General features: G+C 46.8%; 1 protein-coding gene across 5 annotated transcripts in view; it reads right to left on the bottom strand.

Moving 5' to 3' along the window:
- The window catches only part of LOC137374078 (MAP7 domain-containing protein 2-like), a 235,357-nt gene that overhangs the window by 70,302 nt on the left and 146,710 nt on the right, over positions 1-18,345 (bottom strand). For 3 of the 5 annotated variants that reach the window (XM_068039827.1, XM_068039830.1, XM_068039829.1), the window contains one exon: positions 15,880-16,031. In XM_068039827.1, the coding sequence (XP_067895928.1) occupies positions 15,880-16,031 (152 nt within the window). The remainder of the gene's footprint in view (positions 1-15,879; positions 16,032-18,345) is intronic. The other 2 variants (XM_068039828.1, XM_068039831.1) reach the window with 1 other exon arrangement.

The following is an 18,345-nucleotide window of genomic DNA, read 5'->3' as shown; positions in this document are numbered from 1 at the left end:
GTCCTGCTTTTTGTGTACAGGACATACCTGGGCAATTTTCCACATTGCCGGGTAGATGCCAGTGTTGTCGCTGTACTGGAACAGCTTGGCTAGGGGTGCGGCTAGTTCTGGAGCACAGGTCCTCAGTACTATTGCTGGAATATTGTCAGGAACCATAGCTTTTGCAGTATCCAGTGCCTTCAGTCGTTTCTTGATATCACGCGGAGTGAGTCGAATTGGCTGAAGACTGGCATTTGTGTTGCTGGGGATTTCAGGAGGAGGCCGAGATGGATCATCAACTTGGCACTTCTGGCTGAAGATTGTTGCAAATGCTTCAGCCTTATCTTTTGCACTGATGTGCTGGGTTCCTCCATCATTGAGGATGGGGATATTTGTGGAGCCACCTCCTCCAGTTAGTTGTTTAATTGTCCACCACCATTCACGGCTGAATGTGGCAGGACTGCAGAGCTCAGATCTGATCTGTTGGTTATGGGATCGCTTAGCTCTGTCTATTGCATGCTGCTTATGCAGTTTGGCATGCAAGTAGTCCTGGGTTGTAGCTTCATCAGGTTGACACCTCATTTTGAGGTATGCCTGGTGCTGCTCCTGGCATGCCCTCCTGCACTCTTCATTGAACCAGGGTTGGTCTCCTGGTTTGATGGTAATGGTAGAGTGAGGGATATGCCAGGCCATGAGGTTACAGATTGTGGTTGAGTACAATTCTGCTGCTGCTGATGGCCCACAGCGCCTCATGGATGCCCAGTTTTGCATTGCTAGATCTGTTCGAAATCTATCCCATTTAGCACGGTGATAGTGTCACACAACACGATGGACGGTATCCTCAATGTGAAGACGGGACTTCGTCTCCACAAGGACCGTGCGGTGGTCACTCCTACCAATACTGTCATGGACAGATGCATCTGAGGCAGGCAGATTGGTGAGGACAAGGTCAAGTATGTTTTTCCCTCTTGTTGGTTCCCCCACCACCTGCCACAGACCCAGTCTAGCAGCTATGTCCTTTAGGACTCGGCCAGCTCGGTCAGTAGTGGTGCTACCGAGCCACTCTTGTTGATGGACATTGAAGTCCCCCACCCAGAGTACATTTTGTGCCCTTGCCACCCTCAGTGCTTCCTCCAAGTGCTGTTCAACATGGAGGAGTACTGACTCATCAACTGAGGGAGAGCGGTAGGTGGTAATCAGTAGGAGGTTACCTTGCCCATGTTTGACCTGATGCCATGTGACTTTATGGGGTCCGGAGTCGATGTTGTGGACTCCCAGGGCAACTCCTTCGCTACGGTATACCACTGTGTCACCACCTCTGCTGGGTCTGTCCTGCCGGTGGGACAGGACATACCCAGGGATAGTGATTGCAGTGTCTGGGACATTGAATGTAAGGTATGATTCCGAGAGTATGACTATGTCAGGCTGTTGCTTGACTAGTCTGTGGGACAGCTCTCCCAACTTTGGCACAAGCTCCCACGTTAGTAAGGAGGACTTTGCAGGGTCGACAGGGCTACTTCCGTGTAGTAACTAAATCTTTCTGTTAGATGATGTAATTACAATGTGACACAGACAGTTTCCATTTCAAGTGTGGACACATAAATTATACCAGAAAAAAGAAGACAGGAAGATGCAAGATTTTTAGTGTGGGATGCTGAGGTGGCAGTAGGTATTGTTGTCCCATTTTCCATCACTGTTTTTTGGCAGGATCGCAGAGGAATATCTGGAAAATGTCAATGATGACCCATTGACCTTCTATGTCTCTTCATAGAATCATAGAAAGTTTAAGGAACAGAAAGAGGCCACTTGGCCCATTGTGTCTGTGCCGGCTGAAAAACAATCCACCTATTCTAATCCCACCTTCCAGCATTTGATCCGTAGCCCTGCAGATTACAGCACTTGAGGTGCATATCCAGACTCCTTTTAAATGAGTTGCGGGTTCGTGCCTCAACTACCCTTTCAGGCAGTGAGTTCCAGACCCCCATCACCCTCTGGGTGAAAAAGGTTTCCCTCATCTCCACTCTAATTTTTCTACCAATCACTTTAAATCTAAAGCCCCTCGTCACTGACCTCTCTGCTAAGATGAATAGACCCTTCACTACCACTGTATCCAGGCCCTTCAAAATTTTGTACATTTCAATCAGATCTCCTCTCAGCCTTCTCTGTTCCAAGGAGAACAACCCCAGCCTATCCAATCTTTCCTCATAGCTGCATTTTTCCAGTCCTGGCAACATCCTCGTAAATCTCCTCTGTACCCTCTCTAGTGCAATTACATCCTTTCTGTCATGAGGTGAGCAGAATTGCACACAGTACTCAAGTTGTGGCCTAAACAATGAGTTATACAGTTCCAGCATAACCTCCCTGCTTGTATTCTATACCTCGACTAATCAAGGAAAGCATTCCATATGCCTTCTTAACGACCTTATTGACATATCTTGCTACATTCAGGGATCTGTGAACATTCACTCCAAGGTCCCTCACTTCCTCTACACTTCTCAGTATTTTCCCATTATTCTTGCACTCCTTTGCCTTGTTTGACTCCACAAATGCATCACCTCACACTTCTCCAGGTTGAATTCTATTTGCCACTTTTCTGCCCATCTGACCGGACCATCAATATCTTCCTGCAGCCTACAGCTATCCTCCTCGCTATCTACCACACGGCCAATCTTTGTGTCATCTGCAAACTTTTTGATCATGCCCCCTACATTTATGTCCAAATTGTTAATATATACCACAAAAAGCAGGGGACCCAGTACTGAGCCCTGTGGAACGTCACTGGAAACAGCCTTCCAGTCGCTAAAACAGCCGTCAACAATTACCCTTTGTTTCCTGCCACTGAGCCAATTTTGTATCCACCTTGCGACATTTCCCCGGATCCCATTGGACTCTATTTTGTTAACCTGTCCGCCATGTGGGACCTTGTCAAAAGCCTTGCTAAAATCCATGTAGATCACATCAACTACACTACCCTCATCTGTCTTCCTTGTTATTTCTGAAAAAAAATTCGATCAAGTTGATCAAACAAGATCTTCCCTTACCAAATCCATGGTGACTATCCTTCATTAACCTGTGCCTTTCTAACTGACAGTTTATCCTGTCTCTCAGAATAGATTCCAATAATTTTCCCACTACTGAGGTTAGACTGACTGGTCTGTAATTATTCGGTCTATCCCTCGTTCCCTTTTTAAACAGAGGTACAATGTGCTCTTCCACTGCTACCCCTTCCATCTTTGTTTCCTAAAACTGCACCCTCTCTTGTTGCACTTGCTACATCCTGGACTAAAAAGTTCTCCTGAATGCACCTCAAGAATTCTGCTCCCTCAATTCCTTTCACACTAAAACTATCCCATTTAATATTGGGGTAGTTAAAATCCCCGACTATTACTGCCCTATTGTTCTTGCACTTCTCAGAGATTTGCCTACATATCTACTCTTCTATCTCCCTCTGACTGTATAGGGGTCTATAGTACACTCCCAGCAGTGTGATTGCCTGTTTTTTGCTCCTTAGCTCAATCCATATGGCCTCATTTGATGAACCTTCCAACATATCATCCCTCCTCACAGCTGTAATAAGTTTCCTTGACCAAAATTGCCGCTCCACCTCCTTTCTTATCCCCCTCCTTATCACGTTTGAAAACCCTGTAACCAGGAATGTTGAGCTGCCATTCCTGTCCCTCCTTAAGCCATGTTTCAGTAAGAGCTATGATATCATACTGCCATGTGTCTATCTGTGCCCTCAGCTCATCTGCTTTATTTACTATACTCCGTGCATTGAAATAGATACCCTTGAGTACTGCCACACTCTTTTTTTCATTTTCTAACCTTTCCTCTGTCTTCCAGACTCATCCATTAACTTTCTGCCTTCCATTTTCATTTCTGATTTTGTCCCAACTGAGTCTACCCTCAGGTCCTCATCCTCCTGCCAAACTAGTTTAAAACCTCTTCAACAGCACTAGCCAAACATCCCACAAGGAACTCAGTCCCGGCTCTGTTCAGGTGCAACCTGTCCGGCCTGTACAGGTCCCATCTCCCCCAGAGCCAGTCCCAATGTCCCAGGAATCTAAAGCCCTCCCTCCTGCACCATCTTTCCAGCTACACAGTCATCTGCCTTATCCTTTTATTTCTATACTTACTTGCACATGGCACTGGGAGTAATCCGGAGATTACTACTTTTGAGGTCCAGCTTGCTAATTTCTTACCTAGCTTCCTAAATTCTGACTGCAGGACCACACGACTGCTGGCTGTTCATCCTCCTCCTTCATGATGCTTTGCAGCCACTCAGTGACATCCTTGACCCTGGCACCAGGGAGGCAACTCACCATCCTGGATTCATGTCAGCAGCCACAGAAATGCCTATCTGTTCCCCTGACAATTGAATCACCTATCACTATGGCTCTTCCAGTCTCCCCTGTGCAGCTGAGCCACCCGTGGTGCCATGGACTTGGCTCTGGCTGCACTCCCCAGGTGAAGCATCTCTTTCCTCAGTATTCAGAACTGAATGCTATTTGGAGAGGCACTCAGGGGTCTCCTGCATTACCTGCCTGATTCTTTTTGACTGCCTTGTGGTCACCCATTCCCTCTCTCCCTGCATACTCTTAAGCTGTGGGGTGACCACATCTATAAATGTGCTATCCACATAGCTCTCATCCTCACGAATGCACCGCAGTCTTGCCAGCTGCTTCTCAGGTTCCAAAACCCGGAACTCAAGCTGCTGCAATTGACAGCACTTCCTGCAAAATGGTTCTCCAGGATACGGGAAGCATCCTAGAGCTTCCACATAGCACAGGAGGTGCACTCTCAAGGTTGAAGCACCGATGCAATTCCTTTATTTATTAGTTGACCCTTTGCTACTGCTCACAAAAAACATTACCAATACTACAACAGCTTAGAATTATTAATAAAACCTTATTAATACTGATAAATCCTACTCAAAATCAATACAGTTTACTAGTTAAAATAAACCTTAATCAAAAAAAATCTCACCAGCTACTCACTTGTTCTTTATTATTAATACTTAATTTATACTCATTTTTAGTCTGCCAGTTGTTAAGTGAACTCTCTCTCTCTCTCATGGTCTCGTTATGCTCCGCACCACTCTTGCTGTTTGCTGCTCTGAGTGAACTCTCATGGTCTCTTTCTGCTCTGCTCCACTCTCGCTGTTTCCTGCTCTCTGAGTGAACTCTCTCTCTCTCTCACGGTCTCTTTCTGCACCACTCCACACTCACTGTTTCCTGCTCTCTGAGTGAACTCTCTCTCTCACGGTCTCTTTATGCTCTGCACCACTCTTGCTGTTTCCTGCTCTGAGTGAACTCTCTCTCTCTCTCACAGTCTCTTTCTGCACCACTCCACTCTCACTGTTTCCTGCTTTCTGAGTGAACTCTCTCTCTCACGGTCTCTTTATGCTCTGCACCACTCTTGCTGTTTCCTGCTCTGAGTGAACTCTCTCTCTCTCTCACGGTCTCTTTATGCTCCGCACCACTCTTGCTGTTTCCTGCTCTGAGTGAACTCTCTCTCTCTCTCACGGTCTCTTTATGCTCCGCACCACTCTTGCTGTTTCCTGCTCTGAGTGAACTCTCTCTCTCTCTCACGGTCTCTTTATGCTCCGCACCACTCTTGCTGTTTCCTGCTCTCTGAGTGAACTCTCTCTCTCTCTCACGGTCTCTTTATGCTCCGCTCCACTCTTGCTGTTTCCTGCTCTGAGTGAACTCTCTCTCTCTCTCATGGTCTCGTTATGCTCCGCACCACTCTTGCTGTTTCCTGCTCTATAAGTGAACTCTCTCTCTCTCCCATGGTCTCTTTATGCACCGCTCCAGTCTCGCTGTTTCCTGCTCTCTGAGTGAACTCTCTCTCTCCCTCAAGGTCTCTTTATGCTCCACTCCACTCTCACTGCTTCCTGCTCTCTGAGTGAACTCTCTCTCTCTCTCACGGTCTCTTCATGCTCCGCTCCAGTCTCGCTGTTTCCTGCTCTGAGTGAACTCTCGCTCTCTCTCACGGTCTCTTTCTGCTCTGCTCCACGCTCGCTGTTTCGTGCTCTCCGAGTGAACTCTCTCTCTCTCTCTCACGGTCTCTTTATGCTCTGCTCCAGTCTCGCTGTTTCCGGCTCTCTGAGTGAACTCTCTCTCTCTCTCACGGTCTCTTTCTGCTCTGCTCCACGCTCGCTGTTTCGTGCTCTCCGAGTGAACTCTCTCTCTCTCTCTCACGGTCTCTTTATGCTCCACTCCACTCTCACTGTTTCCTGCTCTCTGAGTGAACTCTCCATCTCTCACAGTCTCTTTATGCTCCGCTACACTTTTGCTGTTTCCCGCTCTCTTAGTGAACTCTCTCTCGCCCTCACGGTCTATTTCTGCTCCGCTCCACTCTCGCTGTTTCCTGCTCTGAGTGAACTCTCTCTCTCTCTCACGGTCTCTATCTGCTCTGCTCCACTCTTGCTGTTCCCTGCTCTGAGTGAACTCTCTCTCTCTCTCACACAGTCTCTTTATGCTCCGCTCCACTCTTGCTGTTTCCTGCTCCCTGAGTGAACTCTCTCTCTCTCACGGTCTCTTTATGCTCCGCTCCACTCTCGCTGTTTCCTGCTCTCTGAGTGAACTCTCTCTCTCTCTTACGCTCTCTTTATGCTCTGCTCCACTCATGCTGTTTCCTGCGCTCTGAGTGAACTCTCTCTCTCTCTCACGGTCTCTTTATGCTCCGCTCCACTCTTGCTGTTCCCTGCTCTCTGAGTGAACTCTCTCTCTCTCACAGATTCTTTCTGCTCCACTCCACTCTCGCTGTTTCCTGCTCTGAGTGAACTCTCTCTCTCTCTCTCTCACAGTCTCTTTTTGCTCCGCTCCACCCTCGCTGTTTCCTGCTCTTTCAGTGAACTCTCTCTCTCCCTAACTGTCTCTTTCTGCTCCGCTCCACTCTTGCTGTTCCCTGCTCTCGGAGTGAACTCTGTCTCTCCGCCGTTTATTTTACGCTCCGCTCCACCCTTGCTGTTTCCTGCTCTCTGAGTGAACTCTCTCTCTCTCTCACGGTCTCTTAATGCTCCGCTCCACTCTTGCTGTTTCCTGCTCTGAGTGAACTCTCCCTCTCCCTCACAGTCTATTTATGCTCTGCTCTACTCTCGCTGTTTCCTTCTCTCTGAGTGAACTCTCTCTCTTTTTCAGTCTCTTTCTGCTGCGCTCCACTCTCCCTGTTCCCTGCACTCTGAGCGAACTCTCTCTCTCTCACGGTCTCTTTATGCTCCGCTCCACTCTTGCTGTTTCCTGCTCTCTGACTGAACTCTCTCTCGCCCTCACGGTCTATTTCTGCTCCGCTCCACTCTCGCTGTTTCCTGCTCTGAGTGAACTCTCTCTCTCTCTCACGGTCTCTATCTGCTCTGCTCCACTCTTGCTGTTCCCTGCTCTGAGTGAACTCTCTCTCTCTCTCACACAGTCTCTTTATGCTCCGATCCACTCTTGCTGTTTCCTGCTCCCTGAGTGAACTCTCTTTCTCTCACGGTCTCTTTATGCTCCGCTCCACTCTCGCTGTTTCCTGCTCTCTGAGTGAACTCTCTCTCTCTCTTACGCTCTCTTTATGCTCTGCTCCACTCATGCTGTTTCCTGCTCCCTGAGTGAACTCTCTTTCTCTCACGGTCTCTTTATGCTCCGCTCCACTCTCGCTGTTTCCTGCTCTCTGAGTGATATCTCTCTCTCTCTCACGGTCTCTTTATGCTCTGCTCCACTCTTGCTGTTCCCTGCTCTCTGAGTGAACTCTCTCTCTCTCACAGATTCTTTCTGCTCCACTCCACTCTCGCTGTTTCCTGCTCTGAGTGAACTCTCTCTCTCTCTCTCTCACAGTCTCTTTTTGCTCCGCTCCACCCTCACTGTTTCCTGCTCTTTCAGTGAACTCTCTCTCTCCCTAACTGTCTCTTTCTGCTCCGCTCCACTCTTGCTGTTCCCTGCTCTCGGAGTGAATTCTGTCTCTCCGCCGTTTATTTTACGCTCCGCTCCACCCTTGCTGTTTCCTGCTCTCTGAGTGAACTCTCTCTCTCTCTCACAGTCTATTTATGCTCTGCTCTACTCTCGCTGTTTCCTTCTCTCTGAGTGAACTCTCTCTCTTTTTCACAGTCTCTTTCTGCTGCGCTCCACTCTCCCTGTTCCCTGCACTCTGAGCGAACTCTCTCTCTCTCACGGTCTCTTTATGCTCCACTCCACTCTTGCTGTTTCCTGCTCTCTGACTGAACTCTCGCTCTCTCTCACAGTTTCTTTATGATCCGCTCCACTCTCGCTGTTCCCTGCTCTCTGAGTGAACTCTCGCTCTCTCACGGTTTCATTATGCTCCCCTCCACTCTTGCTGTTTCCTGCTCTCTGAATGAACTCACTCTCTCTCTCACGGTCTCTTTATGCTCCACTCCACTCTTGCTGTTTCCCACTGTCTGAGTGAACTCTCTCTCTCTCTCACGGTCTCTTTTTGCTCCGCTCCAGTCTCGCTGTTTCCTGCTCTCTGAGTGAACTCTCTCTCTCTCTCCCGGTCTCTTTATGCTCCACTCCACTCTTGCTGTTTCCTGCTCTCTGAATGAACTCTCTCTCTCTCTCACGGTCTCTTTATGCTCCACTCCACTCTTGCTGTTTCCTGCTCTCTGAATGAACTCTCTCTCTCTCACGGTTTCTTTATGCTCCACTCCACTCTTGCTGTTTCCTGCTCTCTGAATGAACTCTCTCTCTCTCACGGTCTCTTTATGCTCCGCTCCAGTCTCGCTGTTTCCTGCTCTCTGAGTGAACTCTCTCTCTCTCTCACGGTCTCTTTATGCTCCACTCCACTCTTGCTGTTTCCTGCTCTCTGAATGAACTCTCTCTCTCTCTCACGGTCTCTTTATGCTCCACTCCACTCTTGCTGTTTCCTGCTCTCTGAATGAACTCTCTCTCTCTCACGGTTTCTTTATGCTCCACTCCACTCTTGCTGTTTCCTGCTCTCTGAATGAACTCTCTCTCTCTCTCACGGTCTCTTTATGCTCCACTCCACTCTTGCTGTTTCCTGCTCTCTGAATGAACTCTCTCTCTCTCACGGTCTCTTTATGCTCCGCTCCAGTCTCGCTGTTTCCTGCTCTCTGAGTGAACTCTCGCTCTCTCTCACGGTCTCTTTCTGCTCCGCTCCACTTTCGCTGTTTCCTTCTCTCTTCTTGAGGATGACTATGTCATCCGTCAACACTGGAATGAAGATTTGCAACAACTCCTCAACTGTGAATCCACAGTGGCTGCTGATACCGTGCAGGCTATCTCCCAGTATCCTGTGGATGAACCAGCATCGATGGGCGAGCTACAACAAGCAATCAAACGGATGCAAAACAACAAAGGCATACGACCTGAATGGTATTCCAGCTGCGGCCTTCAAAGCTTGTCGGATTTTGCTCACGTCAAGATTCCACACACTCATCCTACGGATCTGGGAGGAAAAAGAACTCTCTCCACCAACCCCCCTCCCATCTTCAGGAATGCGACTATTGTAACTATGCTGAAGAAGGGAGATAAATCATGCTGTGGAAACTATCGAGGTATTTCCGTCTTGTTCAAGCATTCTCCTGAATTGCCTCCTTCCTGTGGCTGAGGAAATCCTTGCAGAGACAGTGTGGTTTTAGACCTTCCAGAGGAACCTCCAACATGGTCATAATTGCCCAATAAATCCAGGAAAAATGTCGAGAACAACACCAGGGATTGTTCATTGTATTCATCAACCTGACCAAAGCATTTGACTTGGTAAATCGCGAGGCTGTGTGGATTGTGCTCCAAAGATTTGGATATCCACGAAACGTCTTCACAATCCTGTAATTACTCCATAATGATATGACTGCAACTGTCTTGAGTGGGAGAAATGAAACAGACGCCTTCAAAATCCAGACCGGGATCAAGCAGGGCTGTGTGATAGCCCCCATACTATTAACAAACTACCTGACAGTGACTATTCACCTTGTGAAAGATCAGCTACCCTCTGGTATGAGTATTAAACACCACCTAGATGGAAAACTCTTTAACCTCAGTCGCCTCCGTGCCAAACTAAACTGACCACCATAGACATACATGATCTACAGTTTGCGATGACTGCAGTGTCGTTGCCCACTCTGCACCAGATTTGCAAGCTGCTCTCGATCTCTTCAATTCTGCAGACAAGAGACTCGGCCTGTCCTTGAATGTGGCCAAAAAAAACTTGTATATCAACCCACACCTGGTCAGCCAAATATTCCACCTCCCATATATGTTGAAGGAGAGACTCTGGAATATATTGAACACTCCACAAGCATTCAGGTAAAACTCCTGCAAAATCAACTTCAATGGACTGGACACTGTGCCCGGATGGTGGTCCTGTTTTCTCACCTCTCAAATGGCCAGCGTTCCAGGGAAGGACAAAGAAAACACTTCAAAGACACTCTGAAGCTCTCTGAGGCGCAGCAGCATTGACATTGATGACTGGGCGGAGCTCGCTACCAATCGTTCAAAATGGCAACAACTTGTCCTTGAAGCTGCATTATACTTTGAGTCCAAATGCCTTGATGATGAGGCAGAGCGGCAGCAGAGAAGGGAAGAAAAGGAAGCAAATCCTGCACTCCGGATCCCACTACCTCGTGGGACTGCCTGCCCCATGTGCCCAAAATCTTTGGGTTGAGAATTGGCCTGTTCAGTCATCTAAAGACCCACGACCTTGAGTAGACGTCATCCTCAAATCGAGGGACAGCTGCCGCTGCCAATTTCTGCTGGTTGGGGAGCCTAGGACTGGGGGACAGTGTCTAAAAATTAGAGCCAGACCTTTCAGGAGTGATATTGGGAAACACTTCTACACACAAAGGCCTGAATTTTATTAGGGCACCGTGTGCTGCACGTTGGCGCCCTTTGAACTCGGCGGGGTGCCCGCATTCAGCGGCCGCCGCAGAGCCCCCGCCATATTACACGTGGGGGTTCATCTGCTCTGATGATGCTACCTTCCATGGCGGTGCTTCTGATATGACCTCCTTTTTCCTCAACCGAGGATTCCCCACCCCACTGTTGTTGACAGGGCCCTCAACCGTGTCCGGCCCATTCCCCGCACCTCTACCCTCACCCCTTCCCCTCCCTCCCCTTGTCCTCACTTTCCACCCCATCAGCCTCCATATCCAAAGGATCATCCTCCGCCATTTCCGCCACCTCCAGCGTGATGCCACTACCAGTCGCATCTTCCCCTGTCAGCATTCCGAAGGGATCGTTCCCTCCGCGACACCCTGGTCCACTCCTCCACTACCCCCACCACCTCGTTCCCGTCCCATGGCACCTTCCCCTGCAATCGCAGGAGGTGTAATACCTGCCCATTTACCTCCTCTCTCCTCACTATCCCAGGCCCCAAACACTCCTTTCAGGTGAAGCAGCGATTTACTTGTACTTCTTTCAATGTAGTATACTGTATTCGCTGCTCACAGTGTGGTCTCCTCTACATTGGGGAGACCAAGCGCAGACTGGGTGACCGCTTTGCGGAACATCTCTGCTCAGTCCGCAAGCAGGACCCTGACGTCCGGTTGCTTGCCATTTCAACACTCCCCCCTGCTCTCATGCTCACATCTCTGTCCTGGGATTGCTGCAGTGTTCCAGTGAACATCAACGCAAGCTCGAGGAACAGCATCTCATTTACCGATTAGGCACACTACAGCCTGCCGGACTGAACATTGAATTCAATAATTTCAGAGCATGACAGTCCCCCATTTTACTTTCATTTTTAGTTATTTTTTCTTCTTTTTTTTTTACATTTTTTACAATCTTTTTTTTGCATTTATTTCATTTCATCTTAGGTTGTTCAGTTTGCTAACCCACTGTTTTTTTTTCAGGTTTGCACTTGCTGTTGTTCAATATTCAGTGCATTAACACTTAATCTGTACTAGTGCTTTGTCTTTCAACACACCATTAACATATTGTATGCCTTTGCTCCGTGACCTTTTGGTCAGCTATGTGGCCTGGTCCAATCTAGACCTCCTTTGTTATCTCTTGCTCTACCCCCACCTCACTTGCTTATAATCTGTGACTTTTCTAATATTTGTCAGTTCCGAAGAAGGGTCACTGACCCGAAACGGTAACTCTGCTTCTCTTTCCACAGATGCTGCCAGACCTGCTGAGTGATTCCAGCATTTCTTGTTTTTATTCCAGGCACAGCTATCTGGGGATGAACTTAGATAACGTTTTTCACAGAGTTCTTTTCAGGAGAAAAGTGGTGAAGTCTGACCCACAGACAGCTTCAATCAGAGGAGCAGCTGCTAGTGCCAGTGAAGAGAACCAAAGCTCATTCCAAGCAACCTCAGGGGCAAACAGCAATATCAGTCAATTCACAGTGCACAGATGCATCAAGCAGGTCACTGGTGCATTGTTACTGGGGCAAATACCTTCAATACTTTCACTATAAAAAAACAAATAGCAGAATGAGAAGGCACTGCAATTCTATTTGCATTGGAGGATTCTGCAAAATGCAGGCTCGGTTCCTGGAGACAAACACTTTCCTTTCCAGATGTATGTTGATGTAATGAGGTCCTTGCAGTCGTCAACAACTTGTATTTATTTAGGGAGGGATCATCAGTCAGCATACAATAACTGCATAGAGCAGCAGCCATGAAGCAGAATGCTGATCCACAAACAAGGGCAGGACATGGACAAAGAGGAATGTCTTCTGTTACATTCAGTCAGGGCCAATGTGAATTTACTCCCAAATGCGACTTTCTCTTTTCCAAGCAATGCTACAGTTTTTTGAAGAAACAAGATAGAATGATCTCTGTGCGATTTTAACTCATTCCTCCCCCCTGACCCTGACTTGTGCTGCAATATGGTCTCCTGAAACCGCAGCATCACCCAGTTCCACGTCAGCTCACTCACCTTCCTGTCCAAACAGTGATCAGAGCTTCCTCTCACAGTGCTTTCAAATTGTAATCTTTATGACCAAGCTCAAAAGAAAAAGAACTTTGTTTGCAATATTGTCACTTAATTGCTTTTTTTTTGTTATTTCAATGCCATATCAGAGATTTGACAGCACAACTCTTGCTCCATCTCCACTCCTTCCCTGCTTCATTCAGTCTGTCCCAGGCCTGCTCCAGATTTCCTATATCAGTAGGTTATGATTTCACTATATCAAGAATTTTATTCCATTCACTTATATAGTATATCTACTGGGATGGAGACTACTTTTCTCCCCTCAAGTTAGAGGTTCAAAACCCTCTCCAGAGATTTGAGCACAAGTTCCAGGCTGACATTCTAGTCCCAGTACTGAGGGAGTGCCGCACTGCCGGAGGGTCAGTACTGAGGGAGTGCCGCACTGCCGGGGGGTCAGTACTGAGGGAGTGCCGCACTGCCGGAGGGTCAGTACTGAGGGAGTGCCGCACTGCCGGAGGGTCAGTACTGAGGGAGTGCTGCACTGCCAGAGGGTCAGCACTGAGGGAGTGCCGCACTGCCGGAGGGTAGGTACTGAGGGAATGTCGCACTGCCGGAGGGTCAGTACTGAGGGAGTGCTGCACTGCCAGAGGGTCAGTACTGAGGGAGTGCCGCACTGCCGGAGGGTCAGTACTGAGGGAGTGCCGCACTGTCAGAGGGTCAGTACTGAGGGAGTGCCGCACTGCCAGAGGGTCAGTACTGAGGGAGTGCTGCACTGCCAGAGGGTCAGCACTGAGGGAGTGCCGCACTGCCGGAGGGTAGGTACTGAGGGAATGTCGCATTGCCGGAGGGTCAGTACTGAGGGAGTGCTGCACTGCCAGAGGGTCAGTACTGAGGGAGTGCCGCACTGCTGGAGGGTCAGTACTGAGGGAGTGCTGCACTGCTGGAGGGTCAGTACTGAGAGAGTGCTGCACTGCTGGAGGGTCAGTACTGAGAGAGTGCCGCACTGCCAGAGGGTCAGTACTGAGGGAGTGCCGCACTGCCAGAGGGTCAGTACTGAGGGAGTGCCGCACTGCCAGAGGGTCAGTACTGAGGGAGTGCCGCACTGCCAGAGGGTCAGTACTGAGGGAGTGCCGCACTGCCAGAGGGTCAGTACTGAGGGAGTGCTGCACTGCCAGAGGGTCAGCACTGAGGGAGTGCCGCACTGCCGGAGGGTAGGTACTGAGGGAATGTCGCACTGCCGGAGGGTAGGTACTGAGGGAGTGCTGCACTGCCAGAGGGTCAGTACTGAGGGAGTGCTGCACTGCCAGAGGTGCCATCTCTCAGATGAGACTTTAAACAGAGGCCCCATCTGCCCTCTCACGTTGTAGCAAAAGATCCCATTCGAAGAAAAGCAGGGGTGTTCTCCCCGGTGTCCTGGGACAAGATTTACTAATATCACAAAAAGTCAGATGACGTGGCCATTATCACATTGCTGTTTCTGGAAACTTGCTTTGCTTCCTAAATTACAACAATGATTACGATTCAAAAAAATACTTCATTGGGTGTAAGGAGAGAGGTTGCAAAAGGTGTTCTATAAAAACATGTCCATCTTGTGGTATCTGGAATTTTGGAGGGAGTTTTTCAAGTCAACTTGCAGGGAGACAGGGAAAGATTCCCACCAGGAGCATGAACTCAGAAAATTGCCCTCTCTCTGCACTTAGATGATATTTTCTAAAATGTATCTAAAAACGAATTCTCCTGCAATTAAGTAAAAAAAAACAATCTCATGTACTCAACATTTCTTCAGGTTTTATGTAATTCCATGATTAGTAATGAAAGCACAACATTAAATACTGTACAGAAAATCCACCATCATGTAAATATCATTTCAATTTTTTGGGGGGGAAAATCAATACATTCAAGGATGTAATCCAATTCGGGGGTTCTGGTAATGAACAACTTTGGATAGAAATTCCAATTGACAATATTAGGACAATAAAGACTTGCATTTATATAGCACCTTTCACAGCCTCAGGACGTCACAAAATGTTGTACAGCCAATGAAGTACGTTTGCAGTGTAGCCACTGTTGCAATGCAGAAAACCCGACAGCCAAGATCCCACAAATAGCAATGCGATTAACAATCAGGTAATTTGTTTTCATTGAGTTGACTGAGGGATAAATATTGTCCCAGACACTGGGGAGAACTTCCAGCTCTTTTCAAATCGTACCATGTGACTGAGAAGGCAGAGGATCAACGCACTCAAATTCCACTTCTCTGTATGATATTTTACATGGGTCTTAACCAGCTTGAAATAAGTACCAGCATGTGAAATGCTGATTAGTGAACTTGATCAGTTGAAGGCTCGGCTCTCGAGTGTTAATGGTGACATATCACCTGACTCCTTGACACTGAGTCACCCCTCGCAGGACATTAACCAGAATCCCTCTGGAGAACTTTGGATGTCCAAGGTTATGGTACTTTGTTACACCAAACCATCCACTGTTACCTACTGCACCTAGTGCCACTCACCAATATGTGATGTTCCCTATTCTTCATCAGTAGAAACAGGAGGGAAGGTGTGGTGAGGTGGGGAGAATGTGGGGAGCTCCTTTGCACAAAATAAGGCTCAACAGGGCTGGATTACATGCTATGTATATGGTTGCTAATTAATTCTGGGCTTTAGTTGCATGAATCTGGAAGCAGATCAGGACTGTCTATGCACCTGGAACACAACCCATGATTTTACAGACAAATCTTTGGCATTTCAAAGATTTAGAGATTTAAAATATTGGGCAGGTTGTTAGTTTAATTTTAATACAATGTAAGTATTGCTAGGTGCTGTCTACCCTACTGGAAATATTACGTATAATATTAATTTAACAGTATAACTTTCATTGGAAACAGCATATGAAGTCTTTACAGAACCATAGTCTGATTGCACAAACAAGAGGTCTCTGTTCATTTGACCATACTTGTTAAATAAGAACAATATATGATTTTCACCAAGAAATGAAAAGATACCACCAGGTACCACCAGTGTTATTCATTTTTCACCTCCATCAATACTCTTATCATTCTTTACACTACCTGTTGCAGTTCTGATACCAGCACATCTTTCGTCTCTCCTGGTGAGGTGGCAGTGGCTGCTGTATTCTGTTTGTCTCCACTTGGACTGAGCGTAGGCTTGGAATTGGTCTTGAGGGGGCTACCTGAGACTAGACGAGGGCAGACATGGGACACTAAAGAGTTAGAGTTTCAGAGAAAAGAACAAAAGAGTATATAGAACAAGGAGGAATAAAAGTGAAGATTCATGTTAGAATATTACTGGATGAAACAAATTAGAATTGACCTGCCTACCACAATGATTTGTATCAGGTATCACAAGGCGTAAGACATTTCCTTGGTACACTCTCAATGTAGTCAATTCATCTTATTAAGACCACATTTGGAGCACTGTGAACAGTTCTGGTCTCCATATTATAAAAAGGATATAGAGGCACTGGTGAAGGTACATAAAATATTTACCAGAACTAAGAGGTTGATACCTATCAGGAAAGATTGAACAGGCTGGGGCTCTGTTCTCTAGAAAAGAGAAGACTGAGAGATGACCTGACAGAGGTCTTTGAAATTATGGAAGAGTTGGGTAGATATCGAGATGTGTCCATTTGCAAGGGAGACCGGTATTAGGGGGCCATAAACATAAGATAGTCATCAATAAATCCAAAAGTGAATTCAGGAGAAACTTCTTTACTCAGAGAGTGGTGAGGATGTGGAACCCGCTCCCATGGAGTGGTTGAGGTGAACAGCATAGATACACTGAAGGGCAAGCTGGATAAACACATGAGGAACAGAAGGTTACGTTGATAAGGTAAGATGAAGTAAGGTGGGAGCAGACTCGGATGGAGCAGCATGGACCTGTCGCCTGTTTCTGTGTTGTAAGTTCTATGTAACTCTGTGTAACTATTCTACAAGTACAATACACCATAGAACAACATTCAACATCTGGTTGTTCTGTGCTGAACTGTCAAGACTCAACTGCAAATAATTTCCCCCTTATTCAAAATCTCAATTTCTGCCTTTCGATCTCTTTAGCCGTGCCCAGCAAGTCTGCTTTTCCTGTAGCTCAAAGTTAGCTGACGAATGCAATCAATTCTCCTCTTCCCCTTCCCCCGGCCAACATTATTCTCTGAACCTGAGATCTGAATACAAGAACATGCCCTGTGTCTGATTGGCTGCAAATTGACAAAACCTCAGAAAATTATTGGGAGTACAAGTTCAGGCAATAGTTGGTGCTGTAACAACATCCCAGAATTAGCGAGAGTGGGATATCTCACAATCAGCATCCTGAATTGGGCTTTTTCCCTTATCCCGCCAATTAATATTATATTTGTGCCAATAATTAGCTGGAAGTGTGAGCTGTGGTGAGGGCAACAGGGCATCTGGGATCTTGGTGAATAGCAGGAGCAGCAGACTATCTCCATAATTAATAAGATTAAGACTGAGAAAGAAACAGAGGAATGACGGAGAAGGAATGAATTAGAGTCAACTTCGAAGCAAAAAGAGAAATAAGGAAGGAAAGATTGGATTAACAGAGTAAAAAAGAGACAAAAAGGAAAAGAATGAAAAGTGACTGTGGGTTATTTACAAACCAATAAACTCACTGTTACTGTCCCAGCAAATTCTGGGTCGCTCACTTCAGTGTTTATCAGCATTGATTGGCTTTTACTGCACATGGCTCTCTGATGTGTAGAGCCATGCCCAAATGATTCATTTGCAGGAGAGGAAGTAATAAATTCAGCTAAGGGTCGAGTATTAGATGGATTTTTAAAAAGGTCCAAAGTGTTTCAGGTACATTCTCTTACGTTTGTCCGTTTTTCTACAATTAAGATTAAACTAATTATCTCGCCCTTTGCCAAATTTAGATGGTACTGCAAATCCTGAGGAATCTCTCAGTCTGGTCTCACTTACATAGCTATTTCATAATGTCTTAATGCTAATAATTCTTCCCACAAGAACATTATAAACAGTATACGTTTAGCAAAAGCATTTTAAAATTAATTGAAATAGCCTATTGTATTTCGGACATTCAACTAAAAAGGCAACATTTTATACATAAATTGAATTTTTTTATACATTCTTGGGATGTGGGAGTCACCGAAAAGGCCAGCATTTATTGCCCATCCCTCATTGTCCTGGAGAAGATGGCAGGGAGCTGTCTTCTTGAATACAACTGAGTGGCTTGCTCAGACATTCCAGAGGGTAGTTAAAAGTCAACCACATTGCTGTGGGTCTGGAGTCACATGTAGGTCAGACTGGGTAGGATGGCAGATTTCCCTCCCTATAGAACATTAGTGAACCAGATGTTCCATCCCAGTAGTTTCATGATCAACATTACTGAGAATAGCTTTTAATTCCAGGTTTATTTAATTGAATTTAAAATTTCCCAGCTGCTGAGGTGGGATATGAACTCATATCAGCAGATCATTAGTCTAGGCATCTGGATTACTAGCCCAGTAACATAATTACCATGCGAAAGGACCCTCATAATCAGCA

This window comes from Heterodontus francisci, chromosome 10 (genome assembly GCF_036365525.1).
Source record: "Heterodontus francisci isolate sHetFra1 chromosome 10, sHetFra1.hap1, whole genome shotgun sequence".
Taxonomy (NCBI): domain Eukaryota; kingdom Metazoa; phylum Chordata; class Chondrichthyes; order Heterodontiformes; family Heterodontidae; genus Heterodontus; species Heterodontus francisci.
Note: the sequence above shows the minus strand (reverse complement) of the source record. Positions and strands in the feature narration are given on the sequence as shown.